This window comes from Notolepis coatsorum, assembly GCF_963971535.1.
Source record: "Notolepis coatsorum genome assembly, chromosome: 16".
Lineage (NCBI taxonomy): Eukaryota > Metazoa > Chordata > Actinopteri > Aulopiformes > Paralepididae > Notolepis > Notolepis coatsorum.
The window spans coordinates 574,288-593,855 of NC_140180.1; the positions used below are offsets into that span (position 1 = coordinate 574,288).

The window sequence follows — 19,568 nt, forward strand, 5'->3', positions numbered from 1 at the left end:
GCCGCCCCTGTGCCTCAAATAGATCCGCTATCAGCTCTATCTTTAATCTTTCAAAATGTTCAGTCGCTATCAGCTCTATCTTTAATCTTTCAAAATGTTCAGTTGCTATTGCATGCACTCATCTGTGTTTCACTACACACACGAGTGCATGCTTACCAACTGTTAGTCTGCAACACTACTATCACCGACATCTAAGAAGGGAGATCCCCCTTGAACGGCCCTTCTAAGGTTTCTCTCCTCCACATTGCCTGTGGTGCATTTCTTCCTATTGTTAGGTTTTAGTGAGTTTTTCCTTACCTTCGCGTGGGGTATGTCTGGGAGCGTTTGCATTCTTTCATTTATTTGCATTTATTTTAAATTTGTTGGACCTTATGGTGTTCTTGTTCTGTTCTTGACTTATTGTTATGTTTCTTCTTGACTTGTTTAAAGAAGACGTGTCCGGCCCATGGGGACATTAACGTGTGTTAGATTATAGATTACTAGATTATATTATATTAAACTAGATTATATTAGACTAGATTATATTAGACTAGATTATATTATATTAAACTAGATTATATTATATTAAACTAGATTATATTATATTAAACTAGATTATATTAGACTAGATTATATTATATTAGACTAGATTATATTATATTAAACTAGATTATATTAGACTAGATTATATTAGACTAGACTAGATTATATTATATTAAACTAGATTATATTATATTAAACTAGATTATATTATATTAAACTAGATTATATTATATTAAACTAGATTATATTATATTAGACTAGATTATATTATATTAAACTAGATTATATTAGACTAGATTAATTAGACTAGATTATATTAGACTAGACTATATTATATTAAACTAGATTATATTATATTAAACTAGATTATATTATATTAAACTAGATTATATTAAACTAGATTATATTATATTATATTAAACTAGATTATATTATATTAGACTATATTATATTAAACTAGATTATATTATATTAGACTAGACTAGACTAGATTATATTAAACTAGATTATATTAAACTAGATTATATTATATTAGACTAGATTATATTAGACTAGATTATATTATATTAGACTAGATTATATTGAACTAGACTAGATTATATTAAACTAGATTATATTAGACTAGATTATATTATATTAAACTAGATTATATTATATTAAACTAGATTATATTATATTAGACTAGATTATATTATACTAGATTATATTAAACTAGATTATATTATATTAGACTAGATTATATTATATTAAACTAGATTATATTATATTATATTAGACTAGATTATATTATATTAAACTAGATTATATTATATTAAACTAGATTATATTATATTAGACTAGATTATATTATATTAAACTAGATTATATTATATTAGACTAGATTATATTATATTAAACTAGATTATATTATATTAGACTAGATTATATTATATTAAGCTAGATTATATTATATTAAACTAGATTATATTATATTAAACTAGATTATATTATATTAAACTAGATTATATTATATTAGACTAGATTATATTAGACTAGACTAGATTATATTATATTAAACTAGATTATATTATATTAAACTAGATTATATTATATTAAACTAGATTATATTATATTAGACTAGATGCTGGTTGCCGTGGAGACACAGCAGAACTCGTCTTGAGAAAAGCTGGTGATCTCTCTCTCTCCTCGACGAGCACCAGGAGTTCTCTACGGTCGATCAGTTGACTCTCTTTACTATTCTGTAACTGTTCTCAACACCTGTATCACTGTACACAATAATACTACTCTGTATATATACATCTGATACTCAGTAGTACACATTTTTTTTTGATCCACTTTTTCTCCCATTTTCTATATTTTCTCCCATCCCAATTTCGTATCATCCAATTCAACCCTCCCCTGTCACGGACGCTGTTTCTTGCCTCCCACAAGCCGGCTGCAATGTGGACTAAGTCATACATAGCACAAGTCCCCTCCGGTACTTGAGGTAACAGCAGTCGCATCTTTTCACCTGCGCAGCTCTATCTCTCAGTGGCGAGGAGTAACGCGTGGGAGGCTCACGCTGCCCCCGACACTTCCTGATTCTACTGCGCAGGCGCACCAACCGACCTGTAGGAGTCGCTGTCCACAACGCCCGATCCCCACCCATCAGTTTCCCTCCCCCTAATACGGCCAATGTGTATTAGTACGGACGACCAGCTAAACTGAAAGCAAATGTGGAGCGCTGGGCTCGAACAGGCGAGCCCAGCGTCTCCAGATTTCGTGGCGAGCGCCTTGCCCACTACGCCACGTAGCCGCCCACTCAGTAGTACTCAATTTTTCATTTTATACCCAGTTGAATCACCTGTACATTGTATATTTCTGTTGCACTTTCCTGTTACATGTGCACCCTTGAATCTCATCTCATCTGAGTGTGTTAGAGTGTGTTACCGTTAGGCTGCCCCCTGCAGGCCTCTGTGAGGTACTGCTTGGCTGCCTGTGGGTCCCCCAGCTCCAGCGATGCCACACCCGCCCTGTAGAGGGCCTTCACGTCCGCGGGCCTCACGGCCAGCACCCGCTGACTATAGTCCTGCACCCGGCGGTAGTCCACGCCCGGTCTCAGGAGCAGACACGCTGAGAGGGGGGGGGGAGAGAGGGGGAGAGAGAGAGAGGGGGGGGGGGATAGAGAGAGAGAGGGGGGGAGAGAGGGAGAGAGATAGAGAGGGAGAGAGAGAGAGAGATAGGGGGGGATAGAGAGACAGAGAGAGATAGGGGGGGATAGAGAGACAGAGAGAGAGAGAGAGAGGGGGGGATAGAGAGGGAGAGAGAGAGAGAGGGGGGATAGAGAGGGAGAGAGAGAGAGGGGGGGGAGAGAGGGAGAGAGACAGAGAGAGAGAGATAGGGGGGGATAGAGAGACAGAGAGAGAGAGAGAGGGGGGATAGAGAGGGAGAGAGAGAGAGGGGGGGAGAGAGAGGGAGAGAGAGAGAGAGGGGGGGGGGAAGAGAGGGAGAGAGAGAGAGAGAGGGGGGGGGAGAGAGAGAGAGGGGGGGGGGGAGAGAGGGAGAGAGAGAGAGAGAGGGGGGGGGGGGAGAGGGGTCGAGACAGAGAGACAGAGAGACCGAGAGAGATTGTGGTTGTGGGTGATTTCAATAGCAGCAATCTGAGAAGAGTATTGCCAGACTTCTACTTGTAACACCAGAGGCGGTAATATTTTTTAGACCATTGTTACTCGCAATTTAAATGTGGTTACAAATCTCATTCTGTCAGCGGTTTCGGCAAATCTGATCATAATAACGCTATCTTCCTCCTCCCAAAATATAAACAAAGTCTTAAACGCGCGCCGGTAGTCTCGAGCGACAGGTGCAGAAATGGACTGGGATCAGAGGAAACGCTACAGGCTGCACTGGAATGTGTACAGACTGGGGTGTGTTCTGGGGTGTGTTCTGGGGTGTGTTCTGGGGTGTGTTCTGGGGTGTGTTCCGAGATAACACAGATAACATCGATGACTTCACACGGAGACAGTGCTGGACTTTGTCTGTACTTTGGTGGAAGAAACAATCCCCACTACCACAATTAGAGTTTACCCAAACCAAAAGCCCTGGGTAGACAAATCCGTCCGTGAGGCTCTGAAGGCGCGCACCTCATCCTACAACGCCGGGCGTTGTGTACTAGGGGGTGTAACGATTCGACCCCACAACGATTCGATTCGATTACGATTCTTCAGGCAACGATGCAATGCATCATGAAATCATTTGACCACGATTCGATTCGATTAATTTCTGATACATTTCAGTTAATCAGTTAATTCCCCCCAAAAATGTAATACACAAATGTGGCTGCAGGGGGAACTGATTCACTCGGCATGAATGGACTATGTCAATAAAAACAATACACACACAAAAAAAATATAATATTCCCCCCCCCCCCTCCGATTAATTTGGATTATAATCGACTAACATTCAAATCGATGCATCGCTACACCCCTGATGTGTACAGTAATGTGTACAGTAACGTGTACAGTAATGTGTACAGTAATGTGTACAGTAATGTGTACAGTAACTACAGCTACACCCCTGATGTGTACAGTAATGTGTACAGTAATGAGTACAGTAATGTGTACAGTAATGTGTACAGTAACGTGTACAGTAACGTGTACAGTAACGTGTACAGTAACGTGTACAGTAACGTGTACAGTAACGTGTACAGTAACGTGTACAGTAATGTGTACAGTAATGTGTACAGTCATGTGTACAGTAATGTGTACAGTCACGTGTACAGTAATGTGTACAGTAACTACAGCTACACCCCTGATGTGTACAGTAATGTGTACAGTAATGTGTACAGTAACGTGTACAGTAATGTGTACAGTAATGTGTACAGTAATGTGTACAGTAATGTGTACAGTAACTACAGCTACACCCCTGATGTGTACAGTAATGTGTACAGTAATGTGTACAGTAATGTGTACAGTAATGTGTACAGTAATGTGTACAGTAACGTGTACAGTAATGTGTACAGTCACGTGTACAGTAATGTGTACAGTAACGTGTACAGTAATGTGTACAGTAATGTGTACAGTAACTACAGCTACACCCCTGATGTGTACAGTAACGTGTACAGTAATGTGTACAGTAACGTGTACAGTAACGTGTACAGTAATGTGTACAGTAACGTGTACAGTAATGTGTACAGTAACGTAACGTGTACAGTAATGTGTACAGTAACGTGTACAGTAACGTGTACAGTAACGTGTACAGTAATGTGTACAGTAATGTGTACAGTAACTACAGCTACACCCCTGATGTGTACAGTAATGTGTACAGTAACGTGTACAGTAACGTGTACAGTAACGTGTACAGTAACGTGTACAGTAACGTGTACAGTAACGTGTACAGTAACGTGTACAGTAACGTGTACAGTAACGTGTACAGTAATGTGTACAGTAATGTGTACAGTAACGTGTACAGTAACGTGTACAGTAACGTGTACAGTAACGTGTACAGTAACGTGTACAGTAACGTGTACAGTAACGTGTACAGTAATGTGTACAGTAACGTGTACAGTAACGTGTACAGTAATGTGTACAGTAATGTGTACAGTAACGTGTACAGTAATGTGTACAGTAACTACAGCTACACCCCTGATGTGTACAGTAATGTGTACAGTAATGTGTACAGTAATGTGTACAGTAACTACAGCTACACCCCTGATGTGTACAGTAATGTGTACAGTAACGTGTACAGTAATGTGTACAGTAATGTGTACAGTAACGTGTACAGTAACGTGTACAGTAATGTGTACAGTAACGTGTACAGTAACGTGTACAGTAACGTGTACAGTAATGTGTACAGTAATGTGTACAATAACGTGTACAGTAACGTGTACAGTAATGTGTACAGTAATGTGTACAGTAACGTGTACAGTAACGTGTACAGTAATGTGTACAGTAACGTGTACAGTAATGTGTACAGTAACGTGTACAGTAATGTGTACAGTAATGTGTACAGTAACTACAGCTACACCCCTGATGTGTACAGTAACGTGTACAGTAATGTGTACAGTAACGTAACGTGTACAGTAACGTGTACAGTAATGTGTACAGTAATGTGTACAGTAACGTGTACAGTAATGTGTACAGTAACGTGTACAGTAACGTGTACAGTAACGTGTACAGTAACGTGTACAGTAATGTGTACAGTAATGTGTACAGTAATGTGTACAGTAACTACAGCTACACCCCTGATGTGTACAGTAATGTGTACAGTAATGTGTACAGTAATGTGTACAGTAACGTGTACAGTAACGTGTACAGTAATGTGTACAGTAACTAAAGCTACACCCCTGATGTGTACAGTAGTGTGTACAGTAATGTGTACAGTAATGTGTACAGTAACTAAAGCTACACCCCTGATGTGTACAGTAATGTGTACAGTAATGTGTACAGTAACGTAACGTGTACAGTAACGTGTACAGTAATGTGTACAGTAACGTGTACAGTAACGTGTACAGTAACGTGTACAGTAACGTGTACAGTAATGTGTACAGTAATGTGTACAGTAACTAAAGCTACACCCCTGATGTGTACAGTAATGTGTACAGTAATGTGTACAGTAGTGTGTACAGTAACGTGTACAGTAACTACAGCTACACCCCTGATGTGTACAGTAATGTGTACAGTAACGTGTACAGTAACGTGTACAGTAGTAACTGCAGCTACCGGCCAGGTTGTTGTAGCAGTCCGCCTGTGTGCTCCTCATCAGCTCCACCTGGCCCGTGGTGAGCGGCACCGGGTTGGTCTCGCGCTCGATGCCCTCCACCCTCTTCAGCACCTCGGGGTCCAGGGCGCGCAGCACCAGCAGGCCGCGGTGGTAGCGCCCGATGGCCGGCCTCAGCTTCTTCTCCTTGTAGAAGGCGTTGCCCTCCGTCTTGAACCGCGAGGCCACCCGCAGCTGGGTGTCCACCTGGGCGATCTTGTTTTGGACTCGATACTTCTCCGCCGCCGCCTTCGACTGGGGATCAGTCGCCTGTGGAGGGACGAGGAGGAGGACGTTACAGAGGCCCTCTTCCTGGAGGCGGGACTTAGACTCTACAGGTTGTTATTAACTCTTCCTGGAGGCGGGACTTAGATGGTACAGGTTGTTATTAACTCTTGGAGGCGGGACTTAGACTGTACAGGTTGTTATTAACTCTTCCTGGAGGCGGGACTTAGACTGTACAGGTTGTTATTAACTCTTCCTGGAGGCGGGACTTAGACTGTACAGATTGTTATTAACTCTTGGAGGCGGGACTTTGACTGTACAGATTGTTATTAACTCTTCCTGGAGGCGGGACTTTGACTATACAGGTTGTTATTAACTCTTCTTGGAGGCGGGACTTAGACTCTACAGGTTGTTATTAACTCTTCCTGGAGGCGGGACTTTGACTGTACAGATTGTTATTAACTCTTCCTGGAGGCGGGACTTTGACTCTACAGATTGTTATTAACTCTTGGAGGCGGGACTTTGACTATACAGATTGTTATTAACTCTTGGAGGCGGGACTTTGACTCTACAGATTGTTATTAACTCTTCCTGGAGGCGGGACTTTGACTAAACAGATTGTTATTAACTCTTCTTGGAGGCGGGACTTTGACTAAACAGATTGTTATTAACTCTTCTTGGAGGCGGGACTTTGACTCTACAGATTGTTATTAACTCTTGGAGGCGGGACTTTGACTAAACAGATTGTTATTAACTCTTCCTGGAGGCGGGACTTTGACGATACAGGTTGTTATTAACTCTTCCTGGAGGCGGGACTTTGACTCTACAGATTGTTATTAACTCTTCCTGGAGGCGGGACTTAGACTATACAGATTGTTATTAACTCTTCCTGGAGGCGGGACTTTGACTATACAGATTGTTATTAACTCTTCCTGGAGGCAGGACTTTGACTATACAGGTTGTTATTAACTCTTCCTGGAGGCGGGACTTTGACTCTACAGATTGTTATTAACTCTTCCTGGAGGCGGGACTTTGACTATACAGATTGTTATTAACTCTTCCTGGAGGCGGGACTTTGACTATACAGATTGTTATTAACTCTTCCTGGAGGCGGGACTTTGACTATACAGATTGTTATTAACTCTTCCTGGAGGCGGGACTTTGACTATACAGATTGTTATTAACTCTTGGAGGCGGGACTTTGACTCTACAGGTTGTTATTAACTCTTCCTGGAGGCGGGACTTTGACTCTACAGATTGTTATTAACTCTTCCTCTTTCTTCTTTTACTTACTTTGTTTTACTGTATGAAGCACATTCTCTGGGGCTCATACAGAACCAATCACTTCACTGTAATAATGTACATGTACTTTAAACGTGACAAATAGCACTCGATCCTCGATAGCACACTGTCGTTCAAATCCCACATGAATAACATCACACGGTCCGCTTACACCACACGGTCCGCTTACACCACACGGTCCGCTTACATCACACGGTCCGCTTACACCACACGGTCCGCTTACACCACACAGTCCGCTTACACCACACGGTCCGCTTACACCACACGGTCCGCTTACACCACACGGTCCGCTTACATCACACGGTCCGCTTACACCACACGGTCCGCTTACACCACACGGTCCGCTTACACCACACGGTCCGCTTACACCACACGGTCCGCTTACACCACACGGTCCGCTTACACCACACGGTCCGCTTACACCACACGGTCCGCTTACACCACACGGTCCGCTTACACCACACGGTCCGCTTACTTCCACCTACCCTCACCATCACCACACGGTCCGCTTACTTCCCCTCACCAGCATCCATCGTCTCCGCCCCTCACTGACACCCACCAGCACCGCCAGCTCCTCTTGTTCACGCCCTGCTCACAGCCCGCCTGGATCACTGTAACTCCCTCCTCATTGGTGTCCCACACAAGTACCTCTATAAACTCCAACTGGTCCAGAACTCAGCCGCCCGCTTTATCACTAGAACTCCCTCCACTAACCACATCCAGTGTTTCCCCTTATATGCATTCAGCAGCGCCGCAGCACTGTGTGTACTTTATGTTTAGAAAATGTAGTTTGCAGAACGTCGGGTGTGAAACGCCATTTGGAGACGAAGCATCAAAAAAGTTTCAAAGATCAGGCGGATATAAAGGCAGAATCGATTAAACGTGCCGTGGTTAGGGATGGGTACCGAATTCGGTACTTTTGAGGCACCGAACCGAAACACGTCGGTACTACCGAGTATCGAATCAAGTGAGAAACCAAAAAAAAAAAAAAATTTACTTTTTTTTATTTTATTTTTTTTAACTTTTTTCTTTTCATGTCAACGTTCACACGCACAATATATGCTTACCTATGATTTGACTTGATTCAACAACAAAGCAGTCGGAGCAATGACAAGCCGAAAACTGTCGAAATTGTAGTTATTTGAAGTTTGGATTTTTTTTTACGACTGAGGTAGGTAAATTAAATTTCTTGAGACTAAAGTACCGAAAAAAGGTACCGTTGGGTACCGGTATCGATTCACAGGTACCGGTACCGGTATCGGTTCAAATGTGAAAGGTACCTATCCCTAGCCGTGGCCAGGTATGGAAAGCAAGCCAGCGCCCTCAAAGTGTTTTCACGACTGCTAAAAACCTGACCCACCCGTTAAATTGTCCAAGCTATCGCATTGCTCATTGCATTGCGAAATGTGGAAAGCCATTCACTGATGGCGAGTATATCAAGGAGGCTTTTCTCTGTAGCTCGGATGTTTTGTTTGAAGGCTTGCCAAACAAAGAGACAATCAAATCAAGGATAAAAGATATATATGGCTGCCTGTTAAGTCACACACTGACTACAAAGTATTACTACTCACCTTCAAGGCCCTCCATAACCTATAGCCCCTCCTTATCTCACAGAACTTCTCCAGTCCTACACTCCCTCTCGGTCACTCAGATCCTCCTCTACCTTAGAACATATCACTCCCCCTTCCTGTCTGACTACCATGTGATCCAGAGCCCCCCCCCCCCCGACCCGCCCGCCTCTGGAATTCCCCCACAAGACATCCGTCCAATGTTCAACAGACAACCTCCCCACCTTTGTTTCCCGTCTCAAAACACATCTGTTCATTCTGGCATACTCACCTTCATTTTATTATAACTGCTCCCCTATGTAACTCTGCAATAGTGTGTTTTTACTTTGTGTAATTGTATTTGTTTTTAACCCTGTACGGCGACCTTGGGTGCTCAGAAAGGCGCCTTTAAATAAAATGCATTATTATTAAATAAAAGCAAACTTGAACTTGACTTTGGCAGGTGGTGATGGATACACTGGACATGGACAACTTTTTTGGTATCACAGGAGAGAAACTGTATTCAAAGAAAGCTATTAAAATAGTCTTTGAATCTAAATATACTTTCTTTGTGTTGATTTTACATTAATTCCATGATTTTACTCTAAGTAAATATCTGTTACAAGCTTCGGTCTTAAGTAGAAAAATGCTATTTTTAATCTAGGTTAATTACAGGAAATTGTGAGATTAATTAGTTACTTTTTTTTAATCTATTGACAGCACTAATATATATATATATATAGCCTACATATATGTGGACATCAAAAGGTCCATACAGTCAGTACAGACGTGTTGAGACACGTCACTTGTCCAACGCTTCCCCAAAAATATGCCTCATGTATCTCTGCCGACTAAATATACTTTTTAGACTGGAAAGCTATCTCTTTAAAATGTGTGTTTCGGCCTACACAGCAGCTATATATTTTTATATATATATATTTGTTTGCCTTATATAGGCCTATATATATCCACATCTGTCTGTACATACCTGCATATAATCCTTTTTACATATCTGTAGATTCTATATATATCCCTTACCTCTCTTACTAGTTACACTGCTGGCCAGTATGACCTTAGTACTACCACAGTGTCTTTATACCTGTATCACTGTACATAGACTACAGACGGTTAACCCTTTCCCTACCACACTACAGAAGGTTAACCCTTTCACTACCACACTACAGACGGTAAAACCCTTTCACTACCACACTACAGACAGACGGTTAACCCTTTCACTACCACACTACAGACGGTTAACATCTAGAGACCTCAAAACCTACTCTAGCGAGGTCTTTAACCTTGAACTGGAGAGTCTGGACTGGTCAGATGAGCTCAATGGTACACTGGTTGAAGAAACTTGGCTTGGCTTCAAAACCAAATGTTCAACAATACTAAACAACATGGCCCCCCTAAGAACCACCAGGGTAAAAAAATCACGCTGAGCTAGGGCTGGGCGATATAACGATAACGATAAATATTGCGATATATTTTAATAATCGATATCGAATATCGAAATAAAATAAAAATCGAAAAATCGTTTTTTTTTATTTTTTTACCTGCAACAGGGCAGTTTTAAAACCAGAGACAGTGGACAGACTTGTCTTTCTTGCCTGCAACTTAAAGTAATGGCTTTGCTTGTCCAAATGACAATACTGACCAAATTCAGATTTCTTTTTCTCTTGTCCATTTATTTTGTTTGCTTTCTAATTTAAAATACATTTTGAAACCGTCTGTACACAGTAGGCTATGTGTGCTAGCAGAGCTAGACTCCAGTCACGAGTCACAGTGCACATGTGCGGTGGTTTGTCCACCAAAAAAGCGCCAAAAGATCGAAAATAAACCAGCAGAGCCAGAACTGTTCAACTCCTCTGGAGCCACAGCCAGCAGAGAAGCCGGTTTACTTTCGCTTTTAAACCAGCTGCAGCCTGAGAACTGGTGTGAGGGGATGTAACACTAAAGATGGCGGCAATGACAAAGAATTGCTGCAAAATAAACATACTATATAAAATGTTTTTTTTTTTTTTTTTTTTTTTTTTTATACTTATAACAATTCGATAATTATCGATATCGAGAAATAAAATAAAATTATCATATCGCGATATGATTTTTTTCCATATCGCCCAGCCCTACGCTGAGCCGTGGATGCACACTGAAATACTGACCGCTATGAAAACCAGAGACAAAAAATGCTCTGAGTTTCGTAAAAGTCAGTCAAAGCTTACCAAAAGCACGAGCAGTGAACTCCAAGCCCACGTGACTGAACTCAAACTGGAAAGAAACAGACTAAGAAATGACGTAAACTCCATGATCAAAACTGCAAAAAAACAGAGGAAAACAAAAACAAACCATGTGAACTTTGGAAATTACTCAATAATCAACTAGGCTGCAGTAAAAAACTTAAAACCAGATTCTCAAACATAAACATAAAGACGGACAACACGCTCATCACAGACAAGCTGGATGTAGCCAATTACTTAAAACACTTTCTTCACAAACATAGCCACAACACTGGTAAACAAACTACCCTCCCACTCAGGGCAGTATGGGGTAGAACACATAGTAGCATACTACAAGAACCTAGGGGTCCACAAAGACGACTTCAAGCTGGAAATGGTAACAACAGATGAGGTACTCAAAAAACTGAGCGCCCTCCAACCTAACAAGGCCACTGGCCATGACAACATCCCCTCCAAATTCCTCAGAGAATCAGCAGCCGCCATCACCCCAGTCATCACACACATAATAAACCTCTCCATAAAACAGGGACACGCCCCCAAGGACATAAAAATTGCGAGAGTAACACCCCTGCACAAAAAGGGCAGCAAATTAGACCCAGGCAACTCCCGCCCTGTTTCTATTCTTACCTCCATCTCGAAAGTCATGGAAAAAATAGTATACGAACAGGTCAAAAAGTACCTTGCGGAAAATAATCTAATCTACGAATTCCAATCTGGCTTCAGAACATCCCACTCCACTGACACATGCCTTCTCTATTTGAACGACCACATCAAACAAGAGGTGGACGAGGGGAAATACTGCGGCATGGTCATGCTGGACCTACAAAAGGCCTTCGACACTGTCAATCACACCATTCTGATTGACAAGCTAAAAGCAATTGGTTTTGATAGTCTATCAGTGAGCTGCCTGCAATCCTACCTGGAGGGGAGAGAACAGATGGTGGAGGTAAACGGTACCCTATCAGGACCGCTACTATATACACACAATATGTACAACGACACAATGATTTACATTATTACAAATATGATAATGTGGTTGTGGCTTTTACAAATAGTGGTTAGCTTTAGAGATGAATGGCTATGATCACGGAGCAATAGTGTTAGGTGAAACAGTGAGCTGTGGTGTTCCACAAGGAAGGATACTAGGTCCGCTACTGTTCCTAATATATGCAAATTACATGTCGTCAGCTTGTGACTGCAACTTGTTCCTGTTTGCGGACGACTCAGCCCTGCTGGTCTCTGACAAGAACAAGTTACAGGTTGAAAAAACCCTCAGCTCGGAACTAGGCAAAATCTGCATAGGCTCGCCGATAACAAACTATCACTACACATGGGCAAAACAGAGTCCATTCTCTTCGGTTCAAATAACAAACTCAGCAAGACCGACGGCTTCTCAGTTACAGTGGGTGACAATATTGTCACAAGGAAAGAAGATATAACCTACCTGGGTTCAATCCTAGAGGCAAATCTTTCCTGTGACAAAATGGCATCCAATGTAATAAAAAAAAGTCAACCAACAAACTCGATTCTTGTACCGGATCTCCTCTCTGGTAAACAAGAATACCCTGAAGACTAGGGATGTCCCGATCGCCTTTTTTTGCTTCCGATCCGATCCCGATCATATGATTTTAAATATCTATCGATCCGATCGTTTCCGATCCGATCTTTCACATTAGTAATCAATTTTGACGCATTTTTGTCAGAAACTGGCAGAGTGAAACAAGCCCATCTGTTGCCTATAATAGGGCGCGAGAGCGGAGGCTTTTGTTATTACATTCACCCTGAGAAATGTGCTTCTGCTTCATATGAGAAATGTTAAAAGTTTCAATATATGTTTGCACATTAGTATACATTCAGTGTTCGACTTACGTAATGGTCCATTCTGGTCTGAAACGCCGACGATACGTCACGTAACGTTATCCTCCAGTTGAAAAGTTAATCTGAAAACTTCGCCTCCAGCCTGCTGCTTCATGAGTTTTTCCTCCACGCGGAATCTCCTCCTTGCAAACATTGCAACTGGCTTGACTTTCTATTTTTAAATGCTTAGTTCCAAACCTCTGACATTAAGTCTAGCTGCTCAAGTCAGTGGATATTAACCAGGGAACAAAATAAGTACCAGCCAACCGCCAATGGCTGGTAAAAAATCTGCCTGGCTGGTAGTTTTTAAAATCTACCAGCCAAATGGCTGGTAAGTCAAAAAGTTAAGTTTGTTCCCTGAGAGCAGAGCTACACAGCAGTGCGCCTATTTTGCGAGCCGAAATAAGTCTGTGGTTTTTTCTTCTTCTCACAAGGGGTCAAATGCATCGTCGCCATTCCTTTATGCCCACATCGCCCGAAATGAACGTTATGTTAGTGTAAGCTAACAAGCTAATCCTGATCAGCGGCAGAGCCACAGAGAACAGCAGACAGTGTGGACTGGGGAAAGGGAAATGGGGGGGGGGGGGGGGGCACTGTGTGTGCGTGCGTTTGGAAAGACGATGAAGTCACTAGTCAGGACTCAGGAGAGGAGTATATTGTAGTAAACTCAGGATTACTGAGGATGCACAAACAATGTTGATATTCAAATATAAAAAGGTTTCGAGAGGAGTGGAAGTTTGAAGACAGACTAGACTACAATATGATGCGGGGGTGGTGAGTTGAAACAGTGTGTGTGTCCCCGACCCCACTTCTATGTTTCAATACATTATTTGCATTTAAAACTATTAACGCTGACTCATTCCTTCAGTCCACTCAAAATTATGCTAATATTCCTTATGTTGTTTATGATATTAATTGAAAATAGCATATGAGAGTATTATATAGTAATAATAACACATGGCGATATACTAAAAAGCTATTTTTAATTTTTGGCTGGTAAAAAATCTGCCTGGCTGGTAGTTTTTAAAATCTACCAGCCAAATGGCTGGTAAGTCAAAAAGTTAAGTTTGTTCCCTGATATTAACCGTGTTTCAGGAGCGACGTGTTGTTGTTGTGATGTGGTCGCGACTCGCGTGTAGCGTCTAAATTAAAGGGAATGTTTGTTGCAACGGTGAAAATTAAAGGGGAATGTGTTTGTTGTGGATAATTATTCTGCTCTGTGTGACAATAAATACATTAATGATGATATATTATATGTAATTTAAAACCAAAACTAAGGCCTCCGTATGAGTTTAAGACGTGGACATGGTCATGTTTGTTGAATAAAAATTTTCTTTTTTTGACTGCCGATTTTTATTATTATTTTTTCCCGATCCCCGATACTCTGAAAAGCACGTGATCGACGCCGATTCCGATCACGTGATCGGATCGGGACATCCCTACTGAAGACTCTGGCTGGAGCACTCATTCAAGGGTACTACGACTATGCTTGCACCTCATGGTACCAAAGCACCTCAAAGGCGCTAAAAACAAAATGACAAACATCTCAAAACAAACTAGTCAGACTACTGCTTGACCTTACTCCTAGAACCCACCTCACCCCTGCCCACTTTGACAACCTAGGATGGCTTAGAGTAGACGACAGCAACTTGCAATGGGCCTGGTCTACAAGATACACTACGCGACCAAGGTACCCATGTACATGTCAAAATACTTCCCAAAGGTCAGTGAATACCACGATCACAACACCAGAGGGAGCTCCACAAATCATGTTAAACCCAGATTCGGCTCAAACAAGGGACTAAACACGTTTCGCAATTATGCCACATCAATGTGGAACGCCCTACCCAAAGCTGTAAAGGAATGTGAATGACTACCCACTCAAATGCATATACTCTCTTTTCTGGACTCTTTTTGTATCACAAACAGTACTGTATTTTGCAAATCTGGTATGTCTGGTATGTCATAAATGTATAGATGTAGCAGTACTGTCTATCTGTATGTCGTGTATGTTATGATGAATTGAAAATGGGGGACCCTGATGTAAACAAGACGAAAGTCTTTCTCTGGTCTGCATCCCCTTAACAATTGTGTGTATTGAGCTGTACTGTACTGTACTGTAATAATAATAATAATAATAATGGATTGGATTTATATAGCGCTCTTCTCTGACTCAGAGCGCTTCACAGAGTCCATTATTCGTTCATACACAGTCATACCGGTGGTGGTAAGCTACAATTGCAGCCAGAGCTGCCCTGAGGCAGACTCACGGAAGCGTGGCGAATAATCATCGCCTACGGCCCCTCCGACCACCACCAACATTCATTCACATGCATACACATTCATACGAGGCAAGTAGGTTAAGTGTCTTGCCCAAGGACACAACGGCAGTGGGATGGACATGGGCTTGAGCGGGATTCGAACCACCAATCCTTCGATTATTGGACGACTGCAATTCAACCCAACCCCCTCCAATGTACAGTCATTTACCTAGTATGGTTGTCAATAGTTCAATGTACAATTTTGTTTGTTTGTACAGTGTCTCCTCCCCCCCCCCCCCCTCAATGTACAGTTTTACTTGTTTATACAGTGTCCCCCCCCCCCCCAACCACCTCCAATGTAAATTACCCAGTATGGTTGTCAATATCCCAATGTACCCAACCCCCCCCACCCAACCTCCTCCAATGTACAGTTTCTACGTCAAATGTATATACTCCCTTTTCTTGACTCCTTCTGTATCACAAACAGTACTGTATTTGCAAATCTGGTATGTCATAAATGTATAGATGTAGCAGTACTGACTATCTGTAGACTGTATGTCATGTATGTCATATATGTCCTGATGAATTGAAAATGGGGGACCCTGATGTAAACAAGACGAAAGTCTTTCTCTGGTCTGCATCCCCTTAACAATTGTGTGTATTGAGCTGTACTGTATTGTACCCATTCTGCAATCTGTTAATAAAGTTTTCAATCAATCAATCAATCAAACCCGCTCTACCCCTGAGCCACGCCGCCCCACGTGTACCCATTCTGCAATCTGTTAATAAAGTTTTCAATCAATAAATCAATCACTTACTACCATAGTGTCTTCATACCTGTATCACTGTACATATTACTCTGTACATACATCTGATTAGCACTAGTATTACTCAGTAGTAGTACTGATTTATATATTTTATACCCAGTTGAATCACCTGTACATTCATTGCACTTTACTGTCACATTTGCACTCTGGTTGGATGTCAAACTTATTTTCGTTGTACTTGTGCTTGTGCTGCATGATGACAATAACTTTGAATCTAATCTAATCTTCTCTAATAGACGTTTAGGAAATTGTGTGACCATAACATACCCGAAGAACAACTCCATAAGAACCCATAGAAACCATCGGACCGCCCGAATCTTTCTCCTTTTGCTCCATTTTCTTCAAGACAAACAGCACTTCCGTGTTTGCTTCCTCTTCCTCTGTGGTCATATGACGTGTGGGCTGCCTACCTACCGCCACCTGGTGGCAGCTGTCCTCGCTGGCTCTTCTTCTTGTTCTTCAATGGGTTTAATGGCAGATCGCGACCACAAAAGGCGCATACCGCCACCTACTGTTTGATTGATTGATTGAAAAGTGTATTAACAGATTGCAGAATGGGTACAGTACAGTACAGTACAGCTCAATACATACAATTGTTAAGGGGATGCAGACCAGAGAAAGACTTTCGTCTTGTTTACATCAGGGTCCCCCATTTTCAATTCATCATATGACACACACGACATACAGATAGACAGTACTGCTACATCTATATATTTATGACATACCAGATTTGCAAATACAGTACTGTTTGTGATACACAAAGTGTCCAGAAAAAGAGTGTATATACATTTGACGTAGAAACTGTACATTGGAGGCGGTTGGGTATAGGTGGGGTGGGGTTGGGTGGGTGGGGCTGTACATTGGAGGTGGGTGGGGACTGGGGACACTGTACACTGTACATTGGAATACTGACAAAGCCATACTTGGTCTTTACTGTACAACTGGGTTAGGACATTTGTAGGGGCCAGTTTCGAATTGCAGTCTCCCGTAGGTGTTCTTTGAGAGTGGTTTTGAAAGTGGGTAGTGATTCACATTCCTTTACAGCTGTGGGTAGGGCGTTCCACATTGATGTGGCATAATTGCGAAACGTGTTTAGTCCCTTGTTTGTATGGGCTTACAAGACACATAAACAATAAGTATATAATAGTATACTTGACAAATTACTTGACAAATGACATATAGACCAAGATGGCCACAAGAAAAAGAAAATACAATAAAACGTAATATAACACAAGCTGTAAGCAATGTATGTAAACAAAGAAACAAGAGGAATTCATATACAATTATATAGGATATAGTGTGTTTTGTCTCAAGTGCCATACTTTCTCCAAAAATCCTGCAAAACTGAAGATGTCCTCCACAAAAAACAACTCAACATACAACTCTCAGACTGCCAAAACAAATCCGGATTTACAATTAGAATTTTCTCAAATAAAGCCCTCCTCAAATGTACAAAACGAATTTATTACAGACATAATCCTTAGAATGATTTGTTGTATCATTATGTCATCATAAATCAAACCAAAACATAATTTTGAGGCATCAAAATAGTTTTCAATTATTTTCTTTCTCTCGCTGTATAGCTGCATACTTTTTTTTTTTTTTTTTTTTTGTCTTTTTCCCCCTCCATTTTCCTCAGATTTTCTCCCATCCCAATGTTAGTCGTATGCCAATTCCCAGTCCCTTCCTGATCTCTGCGCACTTACCCCCCACAGTCAGATCATCTGGGAGAGTGGAGGCTACCACGTGCTTCCTCCGACACACGTCCAGCCAATCACCGCTTCTTTTCACCTGGCAGCGCGGATTCTCATTGAGAGGGCGTAGCGTGTGGGAGGACCACACTATCCCCCTCACGTCCAATCCGCGCTTAGCAGGCGCCCCGACCGAACTGTAGGAGTCGCTGTTTACAACGACCCGGACCCACCCCGCCAGCTTCTCCCACCCTCTGATACAGCCAATTGTATCAGTGCAGACGGCCAGCCAAGCTGGTGACAACCCCGGAGCTGTGAGCTGGATTCGAACAGGCGAATCCAGCTCACAGCTCCGGGGCTGGTGACGAGCGCAATCTCCGCTCGGCCACCTAACCGCCCTGTATAGCTGCATACTTCAATCAATTCGGTCAACTTTGCTGTCAAACTCTCGCCTCGCACAGCTTTATTATTATTATTTTTTTCTGTGTCCATGTGAGCTTTGAGATCTCTGGCACCTTTATTAGACACCAAAACATAATTAATGTCAAAAACTGACGTAATTGGCCCAAAGACGTCAAACAGCTGCTCCGCTGACAGCAGCACACCTGCATTCTGCACCTGACTTAACGAGAGAATCAGAGAGAGGGGGGGTGGGAGAGAGGGAGGTAGGAATAGTCACACCTACAGAGAGACCCTTGAGAGATGCCCACTCAGCCAGATGGTTCTGGGACTCTGCTCACAAACACAAACAGAAACCACACTGGACTCAAGCAAAAGATAAGAAAACGAAAAGAAAACTATCTGACACATTGGAAAGAATCAACCTAAACTCAGAGCAAATTGGAATGCATCGAACATTGTACATATGTCTATACTGAACACTGTGACCTCATTTTCTACTTCTAATTTACATGCTATACTATGTTATTTGATACTATCTTGTCTAGCACAGTCTCTGGAGCGTAACAGTAAGAAGCATTTTGTATGAAAGTATTCTGTACTTCTGTATGACAACTATTAAAGAAACTTGAAACTTGCTATTTGGCTATGACTAAACAGAGAATACCTGAGCACTGTGACTGATCCAAAACTAAGGAGATCCTTGACTATAGGTACAGACTCAGCGAGCACAGCCTAGCCATCGAGAAAGGCCGCCATATAATGGGCAGACCTGGCTCCCAAGAGAAGACAGACTGTGCACCCAGTGTTTGATTGTTTTAACACTGGCTTTGGCCATGTAAACGTGAATTGAAATAGAGATAGAGATAGAGAGAGAGAGAGAGAGAGAGAGAGAGAGAGAGAGAGAGAGAGAGAGAGAGAGAGAGAGAGAGAGAGAGAGAGAGAGAGAGAGAGAGAGATTTGATTT

General features: G+C 41.9%; 1 protein-coding gene across 1 annotated transcript; it reads right to left on the minus strand.

The window, feature by feature from the left end:
* Window positions 1–2,437: 2,437 nt before the first annotated feature.
* Window positions 2,438–16,901, minus strand: ttc9c (tetratricopeptide repeat domain 9C; the record flags this gene model as incomplete). Its single annotated transcript, XM_084331345.1, has 3 exons — window positions 2,438–2,634; window positions 6,219–6,525; window positions 16,779–16,901. The coding sequence occupies 3 exons, from the start codon at window positions 16,899–16,901 to the stop codon at window positions 2,438–2,440; spliced, it is 627 nt and encodes a 208-aa protein (XP_084187471.1).
* Between the last annotated feature and the right edge of the window lie 2,667 nt (window positions 16,902–19,568).